The sequence below is a fragment of the Natator depressus genome, chromosome 5 (assembly GCF_965152275.1).
Source record: "Natator depressus isolate rNatDep1 chromosome 5, rNatDep2.hap1, whole genome shotgun sequence".
Classification (NCBI taxonomy): domain Eukaryota; kingdom Metazoa; phylum Chordata; order Testudines; family Cheloniidae; genus Natator; species Natator depressus.
This window is the reverse complement of record NC_134238.1, coordinates 1,531,371-1,550,765: the sequence shown is the minus strand read 5'-3', so window position 1 is coordinate 1,550,765 and position 19,395 is coordinate 1,531,371. Positions and strand designations below refer to the sequence as shown.

Genomic DNA, 19,395 nt, shown 5'->3' with positions numbered 1-19,395 from the left:
TAGCCTATAACCTATTACATGGATATATGGAGATACACATCCCAGCAACATGGGGTGCCATTCCAGAATGGCCTCAAGGAGCGCAGTTCCAGAATGGCCTCAGGGGGCGCCGTTCCAGACCAGCTGGAGCTATCAGCTATAGTGCTCGACCCCACCTTATTCTGGAACGACTCCCCGTGTAGACAAGCCGCTATCAGCCATGCTGGCTGAGCTGTGCAGGCCGCTTTGGTCGCGCTCTGGCCCCAGCGCCCAGGCAGGTGTGGTGCCCTCAGGCTGGATCCTGTGCCGTTAGAGCTGGCAACTGGGTGTGCCTAACCTAAGTCCCTTCTCTTCCCCTGCAGAAACTGGTCTCAGGTTTGCTGCACCCAGGCCATGCCGGCAAGGAGCCCTGGAATCAGGCCAAGAACCGCTACAAGAGTGTCATCCCATGTGAGCGGAGCCTCTTCTCGCATCTTTGCTGAGCACTCTGTAAACACTTCGTTTTACAAAGGAGAAGCTGCAGCCAGGCCACCTGGGCTGGGATCCCAGCGGAGCTTAGAAGCCAGGCAATGCTGGGCCTGGGTGCTGCTGCAGATGGGAGACTGCCAAGGAAACCTAGGTGCAGCAGGGATCGGGGCAGGTGACTCAGTGGGGTGCTCTCCCTTAGGAGTGAGTGCTGACTGCAGTGCCCCGGCATGGTGCTAGGGGGCGCTGTGCAGCAGGGACCGGGGCAGGTGACTCAGTGGGGTGCTCTCCCTTAGGAGTGAGTGCTGACTGCAGTGCCCCGGCATGGTGCTAGGGGGCGCTGTGCAGCAGGGACCAGGGTGGGTGACTCAGTAGGACTTGCTGTCCCCTCCAAGTTCATGCTGACCCCCAAGTGGCACTGAGGGCCCTGTGTTGCTGGAGGTGCCATCATTTGGCTGCTACGTAAAATGGAGCCCCTCACCTCTCGTGGTCGTTCTAGATCTCATGGCACATTTCTCCAGAGTCGGGGGGTCAACCTGCCGTCCTGATCAAATATCAACTCAGATAACTCTGTTCTGCCTCCCGACATTCCCCCGCTGGCGCCTTTCCTTGCACGTATGAGTCTCTCTTCATTCTTCCCCGGAGTAGATTTGTAATGTAGCTAAGCAGCTGCCACCTCTCCTGCCAGAGAGGCTATGGGACTTGCCCAAGATCGCACAGGGAGTCAAAGCAGGGCTGTCCTTCCTCATCTGAGCGCTGTCCTGAGAACTCCAGGGTCACGGCGAAGCTGGGCACGGCACTGCCAGGGGACCAGGCTCGAGGCTGTGGGTCCGGCCATGTCTGTCAGTCTGGAGGAAGCATGGGCAGGAGCATGGGCACAGCCCCTCGACTGGGCTTCTCTGATCAGTGATCGGCCCCCCTTTGTCTTTCAGATGATCACTGCCGCGTGGTGCTGCAGTCCGCCAACGTGGGCGCTGACTACATCAACGCCAGCTACGTCGATGTAGGTACCCAGGCAGCGACTGGCACACTCCTGCTGCTCAGTGCGGGGAAAGGGGCCAGGGGAAGCTCCGGGGAACACGGGGCAGCCCCACCCTCCTGGCACCACAGGAACACACACACCCCCCTGCTCAAAGCGACAGCCGCCCTCCCTCAGCCCTGCTCCAGGTCACATAGGTACTGGGCAGAGGCTGCATACACGAGGCCCTCCAGAGTGCACTGGGGCTGGGCAGCGTCTCTCACAGAGGGTGACCGAGTAGCAAGGGTGAAAAATGGGGATTTTTTTTTCTGGGGGATATGGGGGGGGGGGCATGTACAGCTTCATATGTAAGACAAAGCCCCTGCTATTGCGACGACCGGTCACCCTACTCGCACACTCTGGTGACACCAGGCCCAGGTGGTTTCCTCTGGGGATGCCAGATACGGCAGGAGCTGGATAGTCTCACACTTGCGCTCTGCCTGAGCACCTGCGTCCGAGGGGCCCCGGAGCAGAGATCTCCTTGTCAAAGAGAAGCGCATGTGGGCCCAGAGAGCCCTGCGTAGCTCCCAGCGGGTGGAGGGCTTGGCTACCGTGTGGGGGGTGGGGGCTGTGGGAACTGGCCCTGCCCTGTGACCCAGGCACATGGCCCAGCTCAGGGCTGGCCCTGGGTATTTCATCTCATACTTCTGATTTGTTAAGTGTTGAGATCATGTGACTAACGCTGTTGCTGTCTCCCCTCCCTCTCAGAGCTACCGGAGCCCCCGCTTCTTCATTGCTGCTCAGGGTGAGTGCTCCTGGCTGGGGACAATGGGGGGATCCTCTGGGGGGCGGGTAGCTTTGTCCAGCATGTAGCCCTGTCCAGGGCCAGGGCAGTCAGTCCCAACTCTGGGGCGTGCCCAGTCCAGCCATTCCCAAGACGTGTGGAGCTGACACGCGGACTGCAAGCCAGCCTAGCCCAGGGCCCATCTAGCCTGGGCTCCTACCTCTTGCAGTGGACAATGCCTAGTGGCCAGCTCTGGAGTGGCCAGCTGCTGGAGAAGTCTCTTCCTAAACTGCATCCACTGGGGCTGGCTCCTGCCCAAGGCAGCTGGTGTTAGACCCTGCTATTTCGTTATCCCCTCTGAGGCAATGCTGGCGGTTCTCACCCTCTGCGCCGCGCCGAGCCCTGGCGGACTGCTGTTAAGTGCTGCGCTCAGTGACACCTTGTAGCAGTGAGTTCCACATGCTCATTACGTGCTGTGAACAAAAAGGATTTTCTTTGATCACTTCCAGGGGCCATGGCCCTGCTCCTGGTTCTGAGACAGGGCGAATGGGGGCCTCTGTCTGAGCCCCTCTGTCCCAGTCATTTTCTGCTCAGTGGGGCGACCGGGCATCAGCAGCTACAGCACCGCAGCTGGAAGGCTCCAGAGGAGTTTGGAGGAGAGGGAGGGTGATGCACCAAGCAACAGAGACTGAACCGCTCCTGCCCTGACCATGCAGTCAGAGCCCTGATCCCTTCTAACAGCAGACAGGCACACAGACAGGCGCAGACAGAAACACAGACAGACACAGACAGGCACAGGCAGGCTGTCACAGAGTCCCCGGGCGATGCTCTGGAACTGCTCCCTATGAAGCCAGGCAGGACTCTGGGGAAGTCTCCTCTCTGGGAGCAGCCTGTCTTCAGGACACACAGCTCACCTGGCTTCCACCTTCCTGGGTCTGACCTTGGAGCATTCAGCATCCTCTGCCCCTCCGTGCTCTTCCCACAGCGAGTCCGCTCAGGCGGGGTCCTGGGGAAGCCAGAGGGTCCTGCCCCCCAACTCCGCAGTCAGACGGGACTCTCAGCCAGCCAGTAAAACAGAAGGTTTATTAAACGACAGGAACATGGTCTAACACAGAGCTTGTAGGTGCAGAGAACAGGACCCCTCCGCTGGGTCCATTTTGGGGGGCAGTGAGCCAGACAACCACGTCTGCACTTCACTCCTCGTCCCCAGCCAGACCCAAAACTGAAACTCTCTCCAGCCCCTCCTCCTCTGGGCTTTGTCCCCTTCCTGGGCCAGGAGGTCACCTGATTCCTTTGTTCTCCAACCCTTTAGCTCTCACCTTGCAGGGGGGAAGGGCCCAGGCCATCAGTTGCCAGGAAACAGGGTGTCGGCCATTCTCTGTGTCCAGACCCCTGCACACACCTGCCCTCTGGGGCTCTGCAACCATCATACATCCTTATCCCACCCCCTAGATACTTAAGAACTGCCTAGGGGAAACTGAGGCACCCCCACACGATTCAGAGGAAACATTAAGAACAGTCCCGCTTCGTCACACAGGCATAGACAGGCACACAGACAGGCACGCAGAGAGACACAGACAGGCGCAGGCAGGCACAGACAGGCGCACAGACAAGCGCAGACAGCATAGACAGGCTCACAGACAGGCGCAGACAGGTGCACAGAGAGGTGCACAGACAGGAGCAGACAGGCGCAGGCAGGCGCAGGCAGGCACAAACAAGCGCGCTGGCAGGAGCAGACAGACACAGGCAGGCACAGGCAGGCGTAGACAGGCGCAGACAGGTGCAGGCAGGTGCGCAGACAGGTGCAGGCAGGCACAGACAGGTGCGCAGACAGCTCCCATGTGCCCAGGGGCTCACGGCGCTAGTCACTGAAAGTGCTGGGAGCTTCCCCCTCCAGATGCCACCCCCTGCAACCCCCAGTCCCCTGGCTCTGTGCAGCGCCCGGGTCCTGGTCTCCAGGCTCCCATGCAGATAGGAGACACCCCAGCGTGAGGCCCCCCGGCCCACGGGATCCGCCTGGTACTGAGCTCAGTGCCAAATCACGTGCTACTGCAGAGAACGTACTTACCCCTTTGGTCACTGGCCTGTGGGAAACAGCTGAGAGCAGCATCTGCCTTGACCCCCCTAGCTCATCCTCACCTCCGCCCTGCCCCCTTGTGCCCAGCGGCTGGGCAGCCCCCACACTGGGCCCTGGCACCTCTGACCTCAGCCACTGTGCTCTCTGGGCTGCCCGGCTGCTGTGCATTGCTCTGAGCTGGAGTCCTCGGGGACAGGCCCATGAGCTGTGTAGCTGGGCTTCCTGGTCCATTAGCATGCCAGCTGCCCGGGTCCCGGTGGTGCACTCACTCAGTCCCTCCCTGACCCCTAGGACGGGTGTGGCGCCCCGCCCCCGCCCTGGCTCAGGAGCATGGGGATACTGACGTGGTATGTTCCTCTCCCCCAGGCCCGCTGCCTGGCACCGTGGTGGATTTCTGGCAGATGATCTGGCAGGAGAAGGTCTCGGCCATTGTGATGTTAACGGGCCTGGTGGAGCAGAACAAGGTACAGAACCCAGCTTACTTTGGGGCCCAGGTCCTCAAACACCCCAGCCCCTCCCAGCCGGGGTCCACGCTCAGCTGGGGCCTCAGCCAGCCAGGTCTCGCCCAGCCTAGTCGGGCTGTTGGGGACCCCGGCTGCTGCTTTCCCTTCTGCATAGCTGTCCCCACGCGGGAGGGGAAGGCCAGCCCAGGGTGAGATGCACTCTGGGAGGGGTCCCTGTCCTGGGGCACCAAGGGGGAGCTGAGCAGAGACACGAGAGGGGGAGGCTAAGGGAATGGTGCACTGAGAGGAACCCCGGTCCTGGGTGGAGAGATGGAGACGGGGGTGGAGAAAGAGAGAGTGCCTCCGGCAGCTGCGGGGAGAGGGGAAGAAATTCCAGACCAACTTCCCAGCACATCTGCCTGCCAGTCAGGGGCCAGCGATCCTTGGGCCTGGCATGGGGTGATCCCTGCGCCCGTGGATGGGAAGGGGATGGGGCCATTCCCCTCCCGACTCTCAGCACGGCCAGAGAGCTATTAGGAGGCTGGCTGGCATGCCGGGAGGAGTACGGTGGGATTGCAGGTGTGGGCAGTGTAGGGAGCACCTGTGACACCACGGTGATGCCAGACATTTCCCCTGGCTGGTGTCCTGGGCATGCCCAGCCCAGAGGCCAGGACAGGGTCGTTCCCTGCCAGGGGCTCCCGTCCCCACTCACCAGCACAGACCTCGCACAGGGTGGGGGGCGCAGAGTTGGGGTTTGTCAGTGCTCAGGAGTCGTCCGCTGTTAACAGACCAAGTGTGAGCAGTACTGGCCGGAGGGCGAGCAGGTCTGCGGGGACTTCACTGTGACTCTCAGCAACACCTGGACAACCACGAGCCTGGTCACACGCACCTTCCGCCTGCAGAGGGTAAGGCTGGGGGCAAGGGGCAGAGCTTCCTTGGGCTTTACCGACAGCCTGGCAGCCCTGCCCCTCCAGGACCCCAGGGACTCCGCAGAGCTGTGGGGTGGACGGCAATGTGGCGGGGGGAGGGAGAGGGGCCATGGGGGAAGGTTCCAGGGGCCGGGAGCGCCCTCTGAAGGCCCATGATACAGTCACAAGCAAACAGAAAAGGAGGACTTGTGGCACCTTAGAGACTAACAAATTTATTTGAGCATGAGCTTTCGTGAGCTACAGCTCACTTCATCAGATGCACAAGCAAACCTAACCCAGAGCAGCTGTTGCAGCATGTATAAACTCAGTGCTGGGGTGCAGGCGTTTCCAGGGGTGCGGGCATTTCCCGGGGCCCAGCAGCCGGCTGGGAGGAGCTGCTGACCCGTCACTCACCTGGGGACCTGGCCCATCCTGGATGCGGGGCATGCCCTGTGTTGCTGTTGTGCCCGGGAGATGCAGGCAGGCCCCTGGAGAATAACACCCTGCGCGTTAGCCCGGCCAGCAGTCAGCTCCAGCTGTTGTCCTGTCTCTAGCCTGCGCAGATGGGAGAGCTGCTTGTGGGCAAATCCCAAAGGCGAGTGCGCAGGCCCCTGCAGTATGGCTGGGCCCTGGTGGCTCTAGATCCAAACAGCCTGAGGAACGTAGCCTGGCTGGGCCCTGAAACTAGCCTGCACCCGCCGGCCAGCCCCACTCCATCGCCCCAGCCCTCCTGGTGCAGGGACTCCCCTGCAGCTCCATGTTCTCAGGGCTCCGGGGCTCCCAGCAGCCTGGCCTTGGGGGCTGCTGGTGCTGGAGGGAGTTCTGAGTGCTGGGAGCCCCTGCTCAATTCCCCGCCCCCGCTGCCCTTTTCACAACCCTCCGTCCTCCCACCTCTCCTGTCTGCCCTCTCCTCAGGCAGGTTCTCCGCTCCCGAGAAACATGCAGCAGTTTCACTACCTGCTGTGGCCAGACCACGGGGTCCCCAGCAACCCGGCCCGGCTTCTGCAGCTGGTGGAGATGGTGAACGAGAGGGTGTCGGAGGCGCCTGCCGGCCCAGTGCTCGTGCACTGCAGGTACTGGGCAGAGAGGGCTGGGGGTGGGGGACAGGCCCAGGGCCCGGCAAGCGCCTCACTCTCTTCCCCTGTCCCCAGCGCAGGGATCGGCCGCACAGGCACCTTCATCGCCCTGGACATCCTCCTGAAGATGGCGCGGGCCGAGGGCAGCGTGGATGTTTTCCGCTGCGTGCAGCGGCTGCGGGAGCAGCGGGTCAGCATGGTGCAAACAAAGGTGAGGAGCTCAGTCGAGTTCCTTGTGCCACGGGCAGGCCGCCTGAGCAGGGGTTTGCTGCCTGCCCCGCCCTTAGTGCCTAATTCAAAGGGCAGGTACTTTCAGGGTCCCACACCCTGGCTGCTGAGCTCAGCTCCTGGGTCTGGGCTCAGGCCGGTTGTCACGGAGTCCCTGGGCGATGCTCTGGAACTGCTCCCCTTGAAGCCAGTCAGGACTGTGGGGAAGTCTCCTCTCTGGGAGCAGCCTGTCTGCAGGACACACAGCTCACCCGGCTTCCACCTTCCTGGGTCTGACCTCGGACCATTCAGCATCCTCTGCCCCTCCGTGCGCTTCCCCCAGGTGGGGTCCTGGGGAAGCCAGAAGGTCCTGCCCCCCAACTTCGCAGTCAGACGTGACTCTCAGCCAGCCAGTAAAACAGAGGTTTATTAGACAACAGGAACATGGTCTAAAACAGAGCTTGCAGGTGCAGAGAACAGGATCCCTCAGCTGGGTCCACTTTGGGGGGCAGTGAGCCAGACAACCACGTCTGCCCTTCACTCCATGTCCCAGCCAGCCCCAAACTGAAACTCTCTCCAGCCCCTCCTCCTCTGGGCTTTGTCCCTTTCCTGGGCCAGGAGGTCACCTGATTCCTTTGTTCTCCAACCCTTTAGCTCTCACCTTGCAGGGGAGAAGGGCCCAGGCCATCAGTTGCCAGGAAACAGGGTGTTGGCCATTCTCTGTGTCCAGACCCCTGCACACACCTGCCCTCTAGGGTTCTGCAATGATCATACACCCTTACCCCACCACCTAGATACTTAAGCACTGCCTAGGGGAAACTGAGGCACCCCCACACTATTCAGAGGAAACATTAAGAACAGTCCCACTTTGTCACATCTCTCCCCCCTTCAAGATCGAACTGAGCGGGGTCACTTTAGCCGGTGGCCTGGGGAAGTTCGAAGCCACCAACGTTCCCATGGATGCCCCAACATCTCTCCCATTCCTTGGTAGGAGTTACACCAGGCCCTTCCAGTTTCACGCCCTCCCCTAGGTCGGGGGTGGTCGATAGCACTCGCAGGCTGCATGTGGGAAGGTTTATGCAGCCCGTGCCCTTTGGCCACCCCAAAACCCCAGGGGGTCAAACTGGGATTGCGTCTTCTCCCCAACAAGCTGGCCAAACACTGCCACTTGGTTATAGGACTGTTTAACTCTCTTAACAGCTTTCACTTCATGTGTGACCTTCTCAAAGCTATGCACACTGGATCCTTCAACAGGAAAGTCAGTGGATCCATTCACAACAGAAAATTTCTGGCTGTTAGGAACTGAAACTTTCTTGATTAAATCACTTTCACACCCTTCAGTTGCAGTAAACTGCTTGCAAAGACTCCATGAGGATTCCTTTCCCGAGGGCTTTTCTGTGCAACAATTCACCCCTCACAGAAATTCTGCTCTTACCCTCTTCACCTAGGGGTTTCTCTAGAGGAACACTTTCCTGAGCAACAACAGACTCTTTCTGGGTCTCCCTTACATCCACAATCACCTCTGGCCCATCCGGCGGATTCCTACAGAATCCCCTTTCAGGCAGACTTACAGGCTTCCTAGATAAAAGGTCAGAAGCATTCTCCTTCCCTTTGCCACACACAAGGTCAGGAATCTTTTCCTTCTTGCTACAGGTTTCCACACCCTCAGTAGGTAACACAATCAAATCACCTTTCTGCTCTCCTTGTGCCCTGGCTAGGATCTCACCCTGATCAGACAGAGTTGCTCCACCCTTTCCCAGCCACACACTAGCGACAGGCAAAATACAAGCACCAGAATTGTCTGGTCTCTGGGATTTTGCATAGACCCTAACTGGATGCGACCTAGTTACAGGCCCATTCTCCCGAGCAGACACAAACTTAGGGCCCTTCCCTTCCTGGGCTTTAGCTGAATCCAGAACCAGCTCTGAGACAACTGCACTACCCTCAACCATCACAGGCTGAAAGGCCCCTTCTGTCTGCTCCACAGACAAAGAAGAGCCGGACACACTTTCTCCTTTCCCAGACACACAGCTTGGGATCTCTTTCCCCTTGTCCCAGCACACAAGGCTGGTCACAGACAACTGCTTGGAGATTAGGGTAGCTCCCTCCATAGGCAAGTCAATACCCCTGACAGACACAGGCACGTTTCCTTCACTGTCCCAATTCTCCACCAGGCTAACAGGTAAGGTCCAGGGACACTCATCTTCCACTCTCCTCGCCTTCCCACCCTGCTGACTAGACACAGCCATCAGCTCACAAGGCTGCCTAGGCTCATCCAAACTTTCCTTACCAAGCACCTTGCCACTCCCAACAGATCCCCTGCCCTGCCTGTGTCTCCCCTTACTCAGCTGGGGTCTCAGCTCCCACTGTGCTCAGCGCTACCCTTGCTGTCCCAGTGGGGGCAGGCAGCGAGCTCGCTGCTTTCCTCATTGCATCAGAGCTAGCCTGAGCCCCCTCTCCCGTGTGCAAGGGGGGCGGGGAGCATCTCTCTGTCCCACCCAACCCCAGGAGTCTGGTTACAGGCAGGCAGGCAGGTAGCCTGAGCCTAGCCGCTCCTACCCCCTGCCAGCCAGGTCATCTGCATTTTCACTGACCATTTCCCTCTCCACTGATTGGTTCCCTGGATTCAAATTCAAACCCTTGGCAGTTACAGGAGCAAGGCTTGGATCCTGTCCCAAAGAGACACAGTCACCCCACAACAGGGTCTCGCAGCCAATATCCTGGAGAACCCCAACGACCAGCCACCCCGACCCCTCCTGGGTCTGCACAGGGGTCTGAGCCATAGGCAGGGCGAGGGGCTTTGTCCCTGGGACCCTCACCCAGCTCACACAGCCCCTCAGCATCTGAGGCTGCACCACCCAGGGCCTGACAACAGTTCTCTCTGTCCCAGGATCTCGCCACCCCAGGAATGTCTCCCCATTGACCATCACCTTCCGCTCCCACTGGGGGTCTGAGGGGCCTAGCCCCAGGAAACTCCACCCAGACATATAGGTTGGGGTCAGGAGTGGGAGCCTGTCCACCTCCCCACCCATCTGGCTGACGGAGTCTGTGGCCTTGGGACCCAGCAAGGGAGCTAGACACCGGGGCTTTTCCTCAGGGTCCCCCTGGTTCAAATCACAAGCCTGCTCAAAGGCAGTGAGGTGGGCATCCCCCCCATCCTGAACCAGGAGCAGCAATTTAGTCTCAAGGTTCCCTGCGGAACTGGCCCCCCGGGGTCTATCCCCACTCACCCCTGGGGGGTCCCCTAGGCCTCTCCGCTCCCCCACTGCCAGTTCATGCTGCTGCTGCTTCTGCAGCTCTTTCTCGGGCTCTCGCTGTCTCTCACAGTCCTCTTGCTCTCTTGGACTCAGCTCCAATCCCGTCCGTCTCCGATCCCCGGATGGGGCACCCGATCATGAAGACCACCGTCTGGTCGGGGACAGGAGTCTTGGCGATGCCTGGCTACCACTCCAGCTGCTCCCAGATCCTGCTATAGCCCCATTTGGGTCAGGAATCTCCTGGTCATCCTCCTCCAGTTGCACGATTAACTGTGCTTTGGTGAACTTCCCAATGCTCAACCCTCTCTTTCTGCACAGGGTTACAATGTCCTTCTTAAGGAGATGGTGACAGGCCGTCACTCCGCTCTTCCCAAGTTGTTGTGGACTCACAGGCCTGTGTGCTCTCAGCTCCCCACGGTTTCCAGGGAGAACCCCTAGTGTGCCAGCCCTTCTCGAGATCACCACCTCTTTGCCAGGGTCGAGCTGCAGACTCCTCCGCCCCTGGGACCGCTCGCTGCAATCCCCCGGGGGACCCTGTTACTGCAAAAGTCCTTCTCTCTGGTCACACACTCCCAGGGTTTAACCGGCCCCTGATACCGTCTCTCTCTGAATCTTCAGCACGCCTGGTCCCCATCAATCCCCCTTCGTTTTACTGCTCCCCAGTCACTTACTGCAGGAAGCGCCATCTGCGGGGTGCAGTAGATCCCACCGCTGCCACCAGTTGTCACGGAGTCCCTGGGCGATGCTCTGGAGCTGCTCCCCATGAAGCCAGTCAGGACTCTGGGGAAGTCTCCTCTCTGGGAGCAGACTGTCTTCAGGACACAAAGCTCACCCGGCTTCCACCTTCCTGGGTCTGACCTCGGAGCATTCAGCATCCTCTGCCCCTCCCTGCGCTTCCCACAGCGAGTCCGCTCAGGCGGGGTCCTGGGGAAGCCAGAGGGTCCTGCCCCCCAACTTCGCAGTCAGATGTGACTCTCAGCCAGCCAGTAAAACAGAGGTTTATTAAACGACAGGAACATGATCTAAAACAGAGCTTGTAGGTGAAAAGAACAGGATCCCTCAGCTGGGTCCATTTTGGGGGGCAGGGAGCCAGACAACCACGTCTGCCCTTCACTCCATGTCCCAGCCAGCCCCAAACTGAAAACTCCCTCCAGCCCCTCCTCCTCTGGGCTTTGTCCCTTTCCCGGACCAGGAGGTCACCTGATTCCTTTGTTCTCCAACCCTTTAGCTCTCACCTTGGGAGGGGGGAAGGGCCAGGCCATCAGTTGCCAGGAAACAGGGTGTTGGCCATTCTCTGTGTCCAGACCCTTGCACACACCTGCCCTCTAGGGATCTGCAACGATCATACACCCTTACCCCACCCCCTAGATACTTAAGAACTGCCTAGGGGAAACTGAGGCACCCCCACACTATTCAGAGGAACCATTAAGAACAGTCCCACTTCATCACACTCCCCCCACAAGGGACCCTCCGCATGGATTTGGCCCTGCAAAGCCAGCTCGACCACGTGGCATGTGGCCCAGCTGCAGGGAGCCAGCACTGAAGCTGCCTAGAGACTAGATTTTGGGACCCTGTGTCTGAGGAGAGGTCTGAGTCCCGGAGGTGCTGGCGGAACCCCCAAGCTGGGATCTGAGAGCATCCTGGGCAGGTACCCAGCTCCCACAGGTTCTCCTGGGATGGGAACCCTCACACATGTGCCTGCAGGGAACTGATCACCCGGCTGGGGTTACGGGGGCCTGCACCCAGGGCAGGATCCAGGGGGATTGTCTCCCTCTGTCATGGCGTGAGGGGGAGTCAGAGCCCTGCACCCCCACTTCTGGCGATTCACCGTGACTCTCAGCCAGCCAGTAGAACAGAAGGTTTATTGGAGACGACAGGAACACAGTTCAAACCAGAGTTTGCAGGCATAAACAGGATCCCTTAGTCAAGCCCTTCTGGGGGGCAGGGAGATTAGACCCCGGCCTTGGGACTCCCTCCTCTTCCCCAGCCAACTCCCCCAAAACTGGAAATCCCTCCAGCCATCTCCCCCAGCCTCCCCACAGCTCCTCCTCCAGCCTTTGTCCAGTTTCCCAGGCAGAAGGTGTCACCTCGCCCCAACCCCCGCTCCTGGCTCAGGTTACAGGCTCAGGTATCTTCCCTCAAGGGAAGTCTCCCATTCCCAATGAAACTCCCCTGCCACATCCCCAGGTCAATCCTCCCCACTCCCTGCTCTGGCACACCTTCCTCTGGAGCATGAGGATGAGCATGTCCCACGGCTCTGCTGGTATGGCTCCCTGGAGGGGGCACGGCTGCAGGTGGGACTGTCCCCCAGATGGTGTCGCTCTGCCGGAGGGGCTGCAGGGTGAGCAGGGCGCCCTGGCTGCATGTGGCCTGGGTGGTGAGAATGTGGCAGAGGGGGTCGCTGGTCCCCGGCTGGGGCGGGGGGCACTAACCCATCCCTGTAACTGCTTTGTCTGGGGCACCCATCACTGTAGGGTCTGTCTGGCACCTGGGGCAGCACTGGCAGGCTCAGGGGGGCTGCGCTCAGACCACTGGTACCAAAGGGAGGATTTCCACCATGTGGGGCCAAAGGATGGGCTGGGGGTGGGGACAGAAAATGGGGACTCTCCCCCCTCAAGAGAAATGTGCCAAGAGTCTGTTCCGTCGGCGCGAGCGTGCCTGGTGTAGGGGGGGGTCTCCAGCCTGCCCTCAGGGTGCAGTTGATGGCACATGGTATCTGGGCTCCCTGCAGCACCAGGCATCACCTTCTGGCCCCATGCGCCGGCCCCCTGCGGTGGGCTGGGCTCTGGAGCTGACGCCTGCGTTCTCCTCCCCAGGAGCAGTACACTTTCCTCTACGAGGTGCTACTGGAGGGGCTGCTGTGCGGGAACACCGGGGTCCTGGTGGAGAGCGTCCCTAGCCACGTCAGCCTCCTGCGCCAGCCCGACACCCAGACGCAGAGCAACGGGTTCTCGCGGGAGTTCAAGGTACCTGTGGGAGGAACCACGGGGCTGGCCCAGGGTCTGGGACTCTGCCTTCTGCCCTGGTCCAGGAAAGGAGGGGGCTGGGAGCCAGGGCTCCTGGGTCCTGCGCCGCCCTGAACTTGCTTTGTGACATTGGACAAGTCACCCCCCATTTGTGCCTTAGTGCTCCGTGTCGTCCGGGAGCAGCGTTTCCTGGGCCGTGGGACGTGTCGGTTGCTCCGTGTCGTCCGGGAGCAGCGTTTCCCGGGCAGTGGGACGTGTCGGTTGCTCCGTGTCGTCCGGGAGCAGCGTTTCCCGGGCAGTGGGACGTGTCGGTTGCTCCGTGTCGTCCGGGAGCAGCGTTTCCCGGGCAGTGGGACGTGTCGGTTGCTCCGTGTCGTCCGGGAGCAGCGTTTCCTGGGCCGTGGGACGTGTCGGTTGCTCCGTGTCATCCGGGTGCAGCGTTTCCCGGGCCGTGGGACGTGTCGGTTGCTCCGTGTCGTCCGGGAGCAGCGTTTCCCGGGCCGTGGGACGTGTCGGTTGCTCCGTGTCATCCGGGAGCAGCGTTTCCCGGGCCGTGGGACGTGTCGGTTGCTCCGTGTCGTCCGGGAGCAGCGTTTCCCGGGCAGTGGGACGTGTCGGTTGCTCCGTGTCGTCCGGGAGCAGCGTTTCCCGGGCAGTGGGACGTGTCGGTTGCTCCGTGTCGTCCGGGAGCAGCGTTTCCCGGGACGTGGGACGTGTCGGTTGCTCCGTGTCGTCCGGGAGCAGCGTTTCCCGGGCCGTGGGACGTGTCGGTTGCTCCGTGTCGTCCGGGAGCAGCGTTACCCGGGCCGTGGGACGTGTCGGTTGCTCCGTGTCGTCCGGGAGCAGCGTTTCCCGGGCCGTGGGACGTGTCGGTTGCTCCGTGTCGTCCGGGAGCAGCGTTTCCCGGGCCGTGGGACGTGTCGGTTGCTCCGTGTCGTCCGGGAGGAGCGTTTCCCGGGCCTTGGGACGTGTCGGTTGCTCCGTGTCGTCCGGGAGCAGCGTTTCCCGGGCCGTGGGACGTGTCGGTTGCTCCGTGTCGTCTGGGAGCAGCGTTTCCCGGGCTGTGGGACCCTGTTGGTTGCTCCATGTCGTCCGGGAGCAGCGTTTCCCAGGCCATGGGACATGTTGGTTTCTCCGTGTCGTCCGGGAGCAGCGTTTCCGAGGCCATGGGACGTGTCGGTTGCTCCGTGTCGTCCGGGAGCAGCGTTTCCCGGGCCGTGGGACGTGTCGGTTGCTCCGTGTCGTCCGGGAGCAGCGTTTCCCGGGCCGTGGGACGTGTCGGTTGCTCCATGTCGTCCGGGAGCAGCATTTCCCGGGCCGTGGGACGTGTCGGTTGCTCCGTGTCGTCCGGGAGTAGCATTTCCCGGGCCGTGGGACGTGTCGGTTGCTCCGTATCGTCCGGGAGCAGTGTTTCCCGGGCCGTGGGACGTGTCCGTTGCTCCGTGTCGTCCGGGAGCAGTGTTTCCCAGGCCGTGGGACGTGTCGGTTGCTCCGTGTCATTTGGGAGCAGCGTTTCCGAGGCCATGGGACGTGTCGGTTGCTCCGTGTCGTCCGGGAGCAGCATTTCCCGGGCCGTGGGACCCTGTTGGTTGCTCCATGTCGTCTGGGAGCAGCGTTTCCCGGGCCGTGGAATGTGTTGGTTGCTCCGTGTCATCTGGGAGCAGTGTTTCCCTGGTCATGGGACATGTTGGTTTCTCCGTGTCGTCCGGGAGCAGCGTTTCCCGGGCCGTGGGACGTGTCGGTTGCTCCGTGTCGTCCGGGAACAGCGTTTCCCGGGCCGTGGGACATATCGGTTGCTCCGTGTCGTCCGGGAGCAGCGTTTCCCAGGCCGTGGGACGTGTCGGTTGCTTCGTGTCGTCCGGGAGCAGCGTTTCCCGGGCCGTGGGACGTGTCGGTTGCTCCGTGTCGTCCAGGAGCAGTGTTTCCCGGGCCGTGGGACGTGTCGGTTGCGCCGTGTCGTCCGGGAGGAGCTTTTCCCGGGCCTTGGGACGTGTCAGTTGCTCCGTGTCATCCGGGAGCAGCGTTTCCCGGGCCGTGGGACGTGTCGGTTGCTCCGTGTCGTCTGGGAGCAGCGTTTCCCAGGCCATGGGACGTGTCGGTTGCTCCGTGTCGTCCGGGAGCAGCGTTTCCCGGGCCGTGGGACGTGTCGGTTGCTCCGTGTCGTCCGGGAGCAGCGTTTCCCGGGTCGTGGGACGTGTCGGTAGCTCCGTGTCGTCCGGGAGCAGCGTTTCCCGGGTCGTGGGACGTGTCGTTTGCTCCGTGTCGTCCGGGAGCAGCGTTTCCCGGGCCGTGGGACGTGTCGGTTGCTCCGTGTCGTCCGGGAGCAGCGTTTCCCGGGCCGTGGGACGTGTCGGGTGCTCCGTGTCGTCCGGGAGCAGCGTTTCCCGGGCCGTGGGACGTGTCGGTTGCTCCGTGTCGTCCGGGAGCAGCGTTTCCCGGGCCGTGGGACGTGTCGGTTGCTCCGTGTCGTCCGGGAGGAGCGTTTCCCGGGTCGTGGGACGTGTCGGTAGCTCCGTGTCGTCCGGGAGCAGCGTTTCCCGGGTCGTGGGACGTGTCGGTTGCTCCGTGTCGTCCGGGAGCAGCGTTTCCCGGGCCGTGGGACGTGTCGGTTGCTCCGTGTCATCCGGGAGGAGCGTTTCCCGGGCCGTGGGACGTGTCGGTTGCTCCGTGTCGTCCGGGAGCAGCGTTTCCCGGGCCGTGGGACGTGTCGGTTGCTCCGTGTCATCCGGGAGGAGCGTTTCCCGGGTCGTGGGACGTGTCGGTTGCTCCGTGTCGTCCGGGAGCAGCGTTTCCCGGGCCGTGGGACGTGTCGGTTGCTCCGTGTCGTCCGGGAGCAGCGTTTCCCGGGACGTGGGACGTGTCGTTTGCTCCGTGTCGTCCGGGAGCAGCGTTTCCCGGGTCGTGGGACGTGTCGGTTGCTCCGTGTCGTCCGGGAGCAGCGTTTCCCGGGCCGTGGGACGTGTCGGTTGCTCCGTGTCGTCCGGGAGCAGCGTTTCCCGGGCCGTGGGACGTGTCGGTTGCTCCGTGTCGTCCGGGAGCAGCGTTTTCCCGGGCTGTGGGACATGTCAGTTGCTCTGGTCATCCGGGAGCAGCGTTTCCCAGGCCGTGGGACGTGTCCGGGGCTCAGCATCCCAGGCTGTTGCTTATTACAAGGATCCTGCAATGGGATTGGTGCTGACGATCCTGGTGCAGGCCAAGCACCGGAACCCAGCTCTGCCTGAGCTGGACCTGCCCTGCCCTTCTCTGGGCTGCCTGAGAGGCAGCTGTGTGCAGTAAGGAGGGACCACTCTGCCATCCCTCTCCTGACGTGTTGAACAGCAGAGTCCCCCTCATGCTTGCTGCCCCACATTGGTCCCCGGGGCCCGGCCCCTGGAGAGTCGGGTGGGATCCACTCCGTGGCATGACCCCTCGGCCTGCCCTGTCAGCCCTGGGGCGGCTGAGTTGCGGCGTGGAGGCAGGCCGTGGGCATGGTGCTATCGGGTCTCAGGTGGGAGCAGGGAGTCACGGCTGGGAGCTGACGCCGCTGTACCCTCCGCCCTGCAGGCCTTGCAGAAGTTTTCGGAACTGTTCCAGCTCTCCCCATGCAAGGAGGCCCAGCAGCCCAGAAACCAGCCCAAGAACCGCAAGCCGGCGATCCTGCCAGGTAACACGGTGGGGCCGGGCCTAGCCTGGGGCACTGGGTGGGCACCATGGCCCGGGAGCCCTCAGGGACCTGGCTTTCCCGAGGCCCTGGCAGGTGTCTGTGGAGACTCGCGGCCCAGAGAGTGCTGTGCCTCTCAGCCCTCCCAGCCCCTGTCTCTGGCCGGGAGAGCTCCCAGGCAGTGCTCTGCCAAGGGCCCCGGCCAGATCCCTGCGTTCATGGCCCAGCCCCACCCGACATCCACCAGCTGGGACCCTCGCCCGTGCCACCAGCATCCTGCCCTGCACGGTGTGCAGCGAGCGCTGAGGCCGTGACACTGGAAGCGGAAGGGGTCTGCTCCTCCGCAGCGCCGCTGGGCCAGGCCCCGGGCACAGGCCCTGTGAGCTTTGGGGGGCTGGGCGCAGCTGCACACGACGCTTCTCGGCCCACGCGGGGGCTCCTGCCCGGGTGAGGTGCCTGTGTGCAGACCGCCTGGCTCAGACACGCCCTGTCTCCTTCCATCCCCTCCCAGCGGATTGCAGCCGCCCCATCCTGATGTCCTCCCTGAAAGCGGACGGCTCGCCTGGCTACATCAACGCAGTCTTTGTTGGCGTAAGGCTCCGTCTGGCCCGAGCGTGGGCGCGAGCAGCGAGCCCCCGGAGCTCCCCAGCCCTTAAGACTGTGTGCCAGGGCGCCACCTGCGCCCGCTGGGGCTGGCCGAGCACCAGTCTTCCCTTGGGACTCCCCCACACACCGGGCCTCGGCACCAGGAGATGGTCCCCATGGATCAGCTTCAGTGCCCTGCACCGCATCCCCTCCCCCTTCCCTCCCCCAGCCCAGCTCTGCGGCATCCCCTCCCCCCCTCCCCCCAGCCCAGCTGTGCCGCATCCCCTCCCCCTTCCCCTCCCCCAGCCCAGCTGTGCGGCATCCCCCCTCCCCCCCACAGCCCAGCTCTGTGGCATCCCCTCCCCCCCACAGCCCAGCTGTGCCTCATCCCCTCCCCCCCACAGCCCAGCTGTGCCGCATCCCCTTCCCCTTTCCCCTCCCCCAGCCCAGCTGTGCCGTATCCCCTCCCCCTCCTCCCCCCAGCCCAGCTGTGCCGCATCCCCTCCCCCTGCTCCTCCTGCAGCCCAGCTGTGCCGCATCCCCTCCCCTCCTCCCCCCAGCCCAGCTCTGCGGCATCCCTCCTCCCCCCACAGCCCAGCTCTGCGGCATCCCTCCCACCAGCCCAGCTGTGCCGCCTCCCCTCCCCCTTTCCCCTCCCCCAGCCCAGCTGTGCCGCATCCCCTCCCCCTCCTCCCCCCAGCCCCAGCTGTGCTGCATCCCCTCCCCCCCCAGCTCAGCTGTGCCGCATCCCCCTCCCCCTCCTCCCCCCAGCCCAACTGTGCCGCATCCCCTCCCCCTCCTCCCCCAGCCCAGCTGTGCGGCATCCCCCCTCCCCCCCACAGCCCAGTTCTGCGGCATCCCCTCCCACCAGCCCAGCTGTGCCGCATCCACTCCCCCCACAGCCCAGCTGTGCCGCATCCACCCCTTTGCCCTTGGCTTCCTGGAGCAGCCCTGCCCCACAGGGTGAGCCCTGTCGCTGTGTCTGGGCTGGGACCCTGGCGGCTCTGGCTGGGGGCAGGAGGGACTCAGAGCCTGAAGCTGGGCTGGCCCCCTTGGGCTGGGGGAAGATTGTCCGGGGCAGCATGGCAGCCTGTGTGTTCCTGGGTTTGGGTCATGCTTCCTCTTGGCAGAGCCCCTGGCCGGTCCCCTCCATGGCAGGGCTGGGACCAGCAGCATGGCTGGCGGGGGTGAAGGCTCTGGGTAGTGCCTGAAGCAGGGGAGATGGCTGGTGGCTCCCATCAGGTCTGTCTGTCTTGCAGACCTACGTGGAAGAAGATAACGTCATCGTCACCCAGCTACCGCTCAGGGAAACGCTGGTGGATTTCTGGGCCCTGCTCTGGGACTACACCTGCACCGCGCTGGTCATGCTGAACCGCATTGAGGAGTTGGACCAGGTCAGCCCTGTGCGCCCTGCTGCCATCTCCCCTGCACACACGGGGCCTCCTCCGGGCTCTGCCAGCCCTGGGGCATGAGCATCTCGGAGCAGGGCCCTGGCACACCCTGCTGAGGGTCGGGGTAGCCAGCTGAGGGCTCGTAGCACAAACGAGGGTTGGAGGGGTGTCACGGCGTCCCCGGGCGTTGCTCTGGAAATGCTCCCTACGAAGCCAGGCAGGACTCTGGGGAAGTCTCCTCTCGGGGAGCAGCCTGTCTGCAGGACACACAGCTCACCCGGCTTCCACCTTCCTGGGTCTGACCTCGGAGCATTCAGCCTCCTCTGCCCCTCCATGCGCTTCCCACAGTGAGTCCGCCCAGGCGGGGCTCCTGGGGAAGCCAGAGGGTCCTGCCCCCCAACTCCGCAGTCAGACGGGACTCTCAGGCCAGCCAGTAAAACAGAAGATTTATTAGACGACAGGAACGTGGTCTAACACAGAGCTTGTAGGTGCAGAGAACAGGACCCCTCCACCGGGTCCATTTTGGGGGGCAGTGAGCAAGACAACCATGTCTGCACTTCACTCCACATCCCCAGCCAGACCCAAACTGACTCACCCCCCCCCCCCCCCCCTCCCTCCCTGGGCATTTGTCCTTTTCCGGGCCAGGAGGGCACCTGATT

General features: G+C 62.6%; 1 protein-coding gene across 1 annotated transcript in view; it reads left to right on the top strand.

The window, feature by feature from the left end:
- LOC141987915 (receptor-type tyrosine-protein phosphatase epsilon-like) overlaps nt 1-19,395 on the top strand; it is a 45,936-nt gene that overhangs the window by 19,348 nt on the left and 7,193 nt on the right. The window contains exons 13-23 of the mRNA XM_074953751.1: nt 342-429; nt 1,377-1,447; nt 2,171-2,207; nt 4,630-4,727; nt 5,495-5,611; nt 6,530-6,687; nt 6,766-6,901; nt 12,971-13,120; nt 16,664-16,763; nt 17,272-17,351; nt 18,605-18,739. Of these exons, the coding sequence (XP_074809852.1) occupies nt 342-429; nt 1,377-1,447; nt 2,171-2,207; nt 4,630-4,727; nt 5,495-5,611; nt 6,530-6,687; nt 6,766-6,901; nt 12,971-13,120; nt 16,664-16,763; nt 17,272-17,351; nt 18,605-18,739 (1,170 nt within the window). The remainder of the gene's footprint in view (nt 1-341; nt 430-1,376; nt 1,448-2,170; nt 2,208-4,629; nt 4,728-5,494; nt 5,612-6,529; nt 6,688-6,765; nt 6,902-12,970; nt 13,121-16,663; nt 16,764-17,271; nt 17,352-18,604; nt 18,740-19,395) is intronic.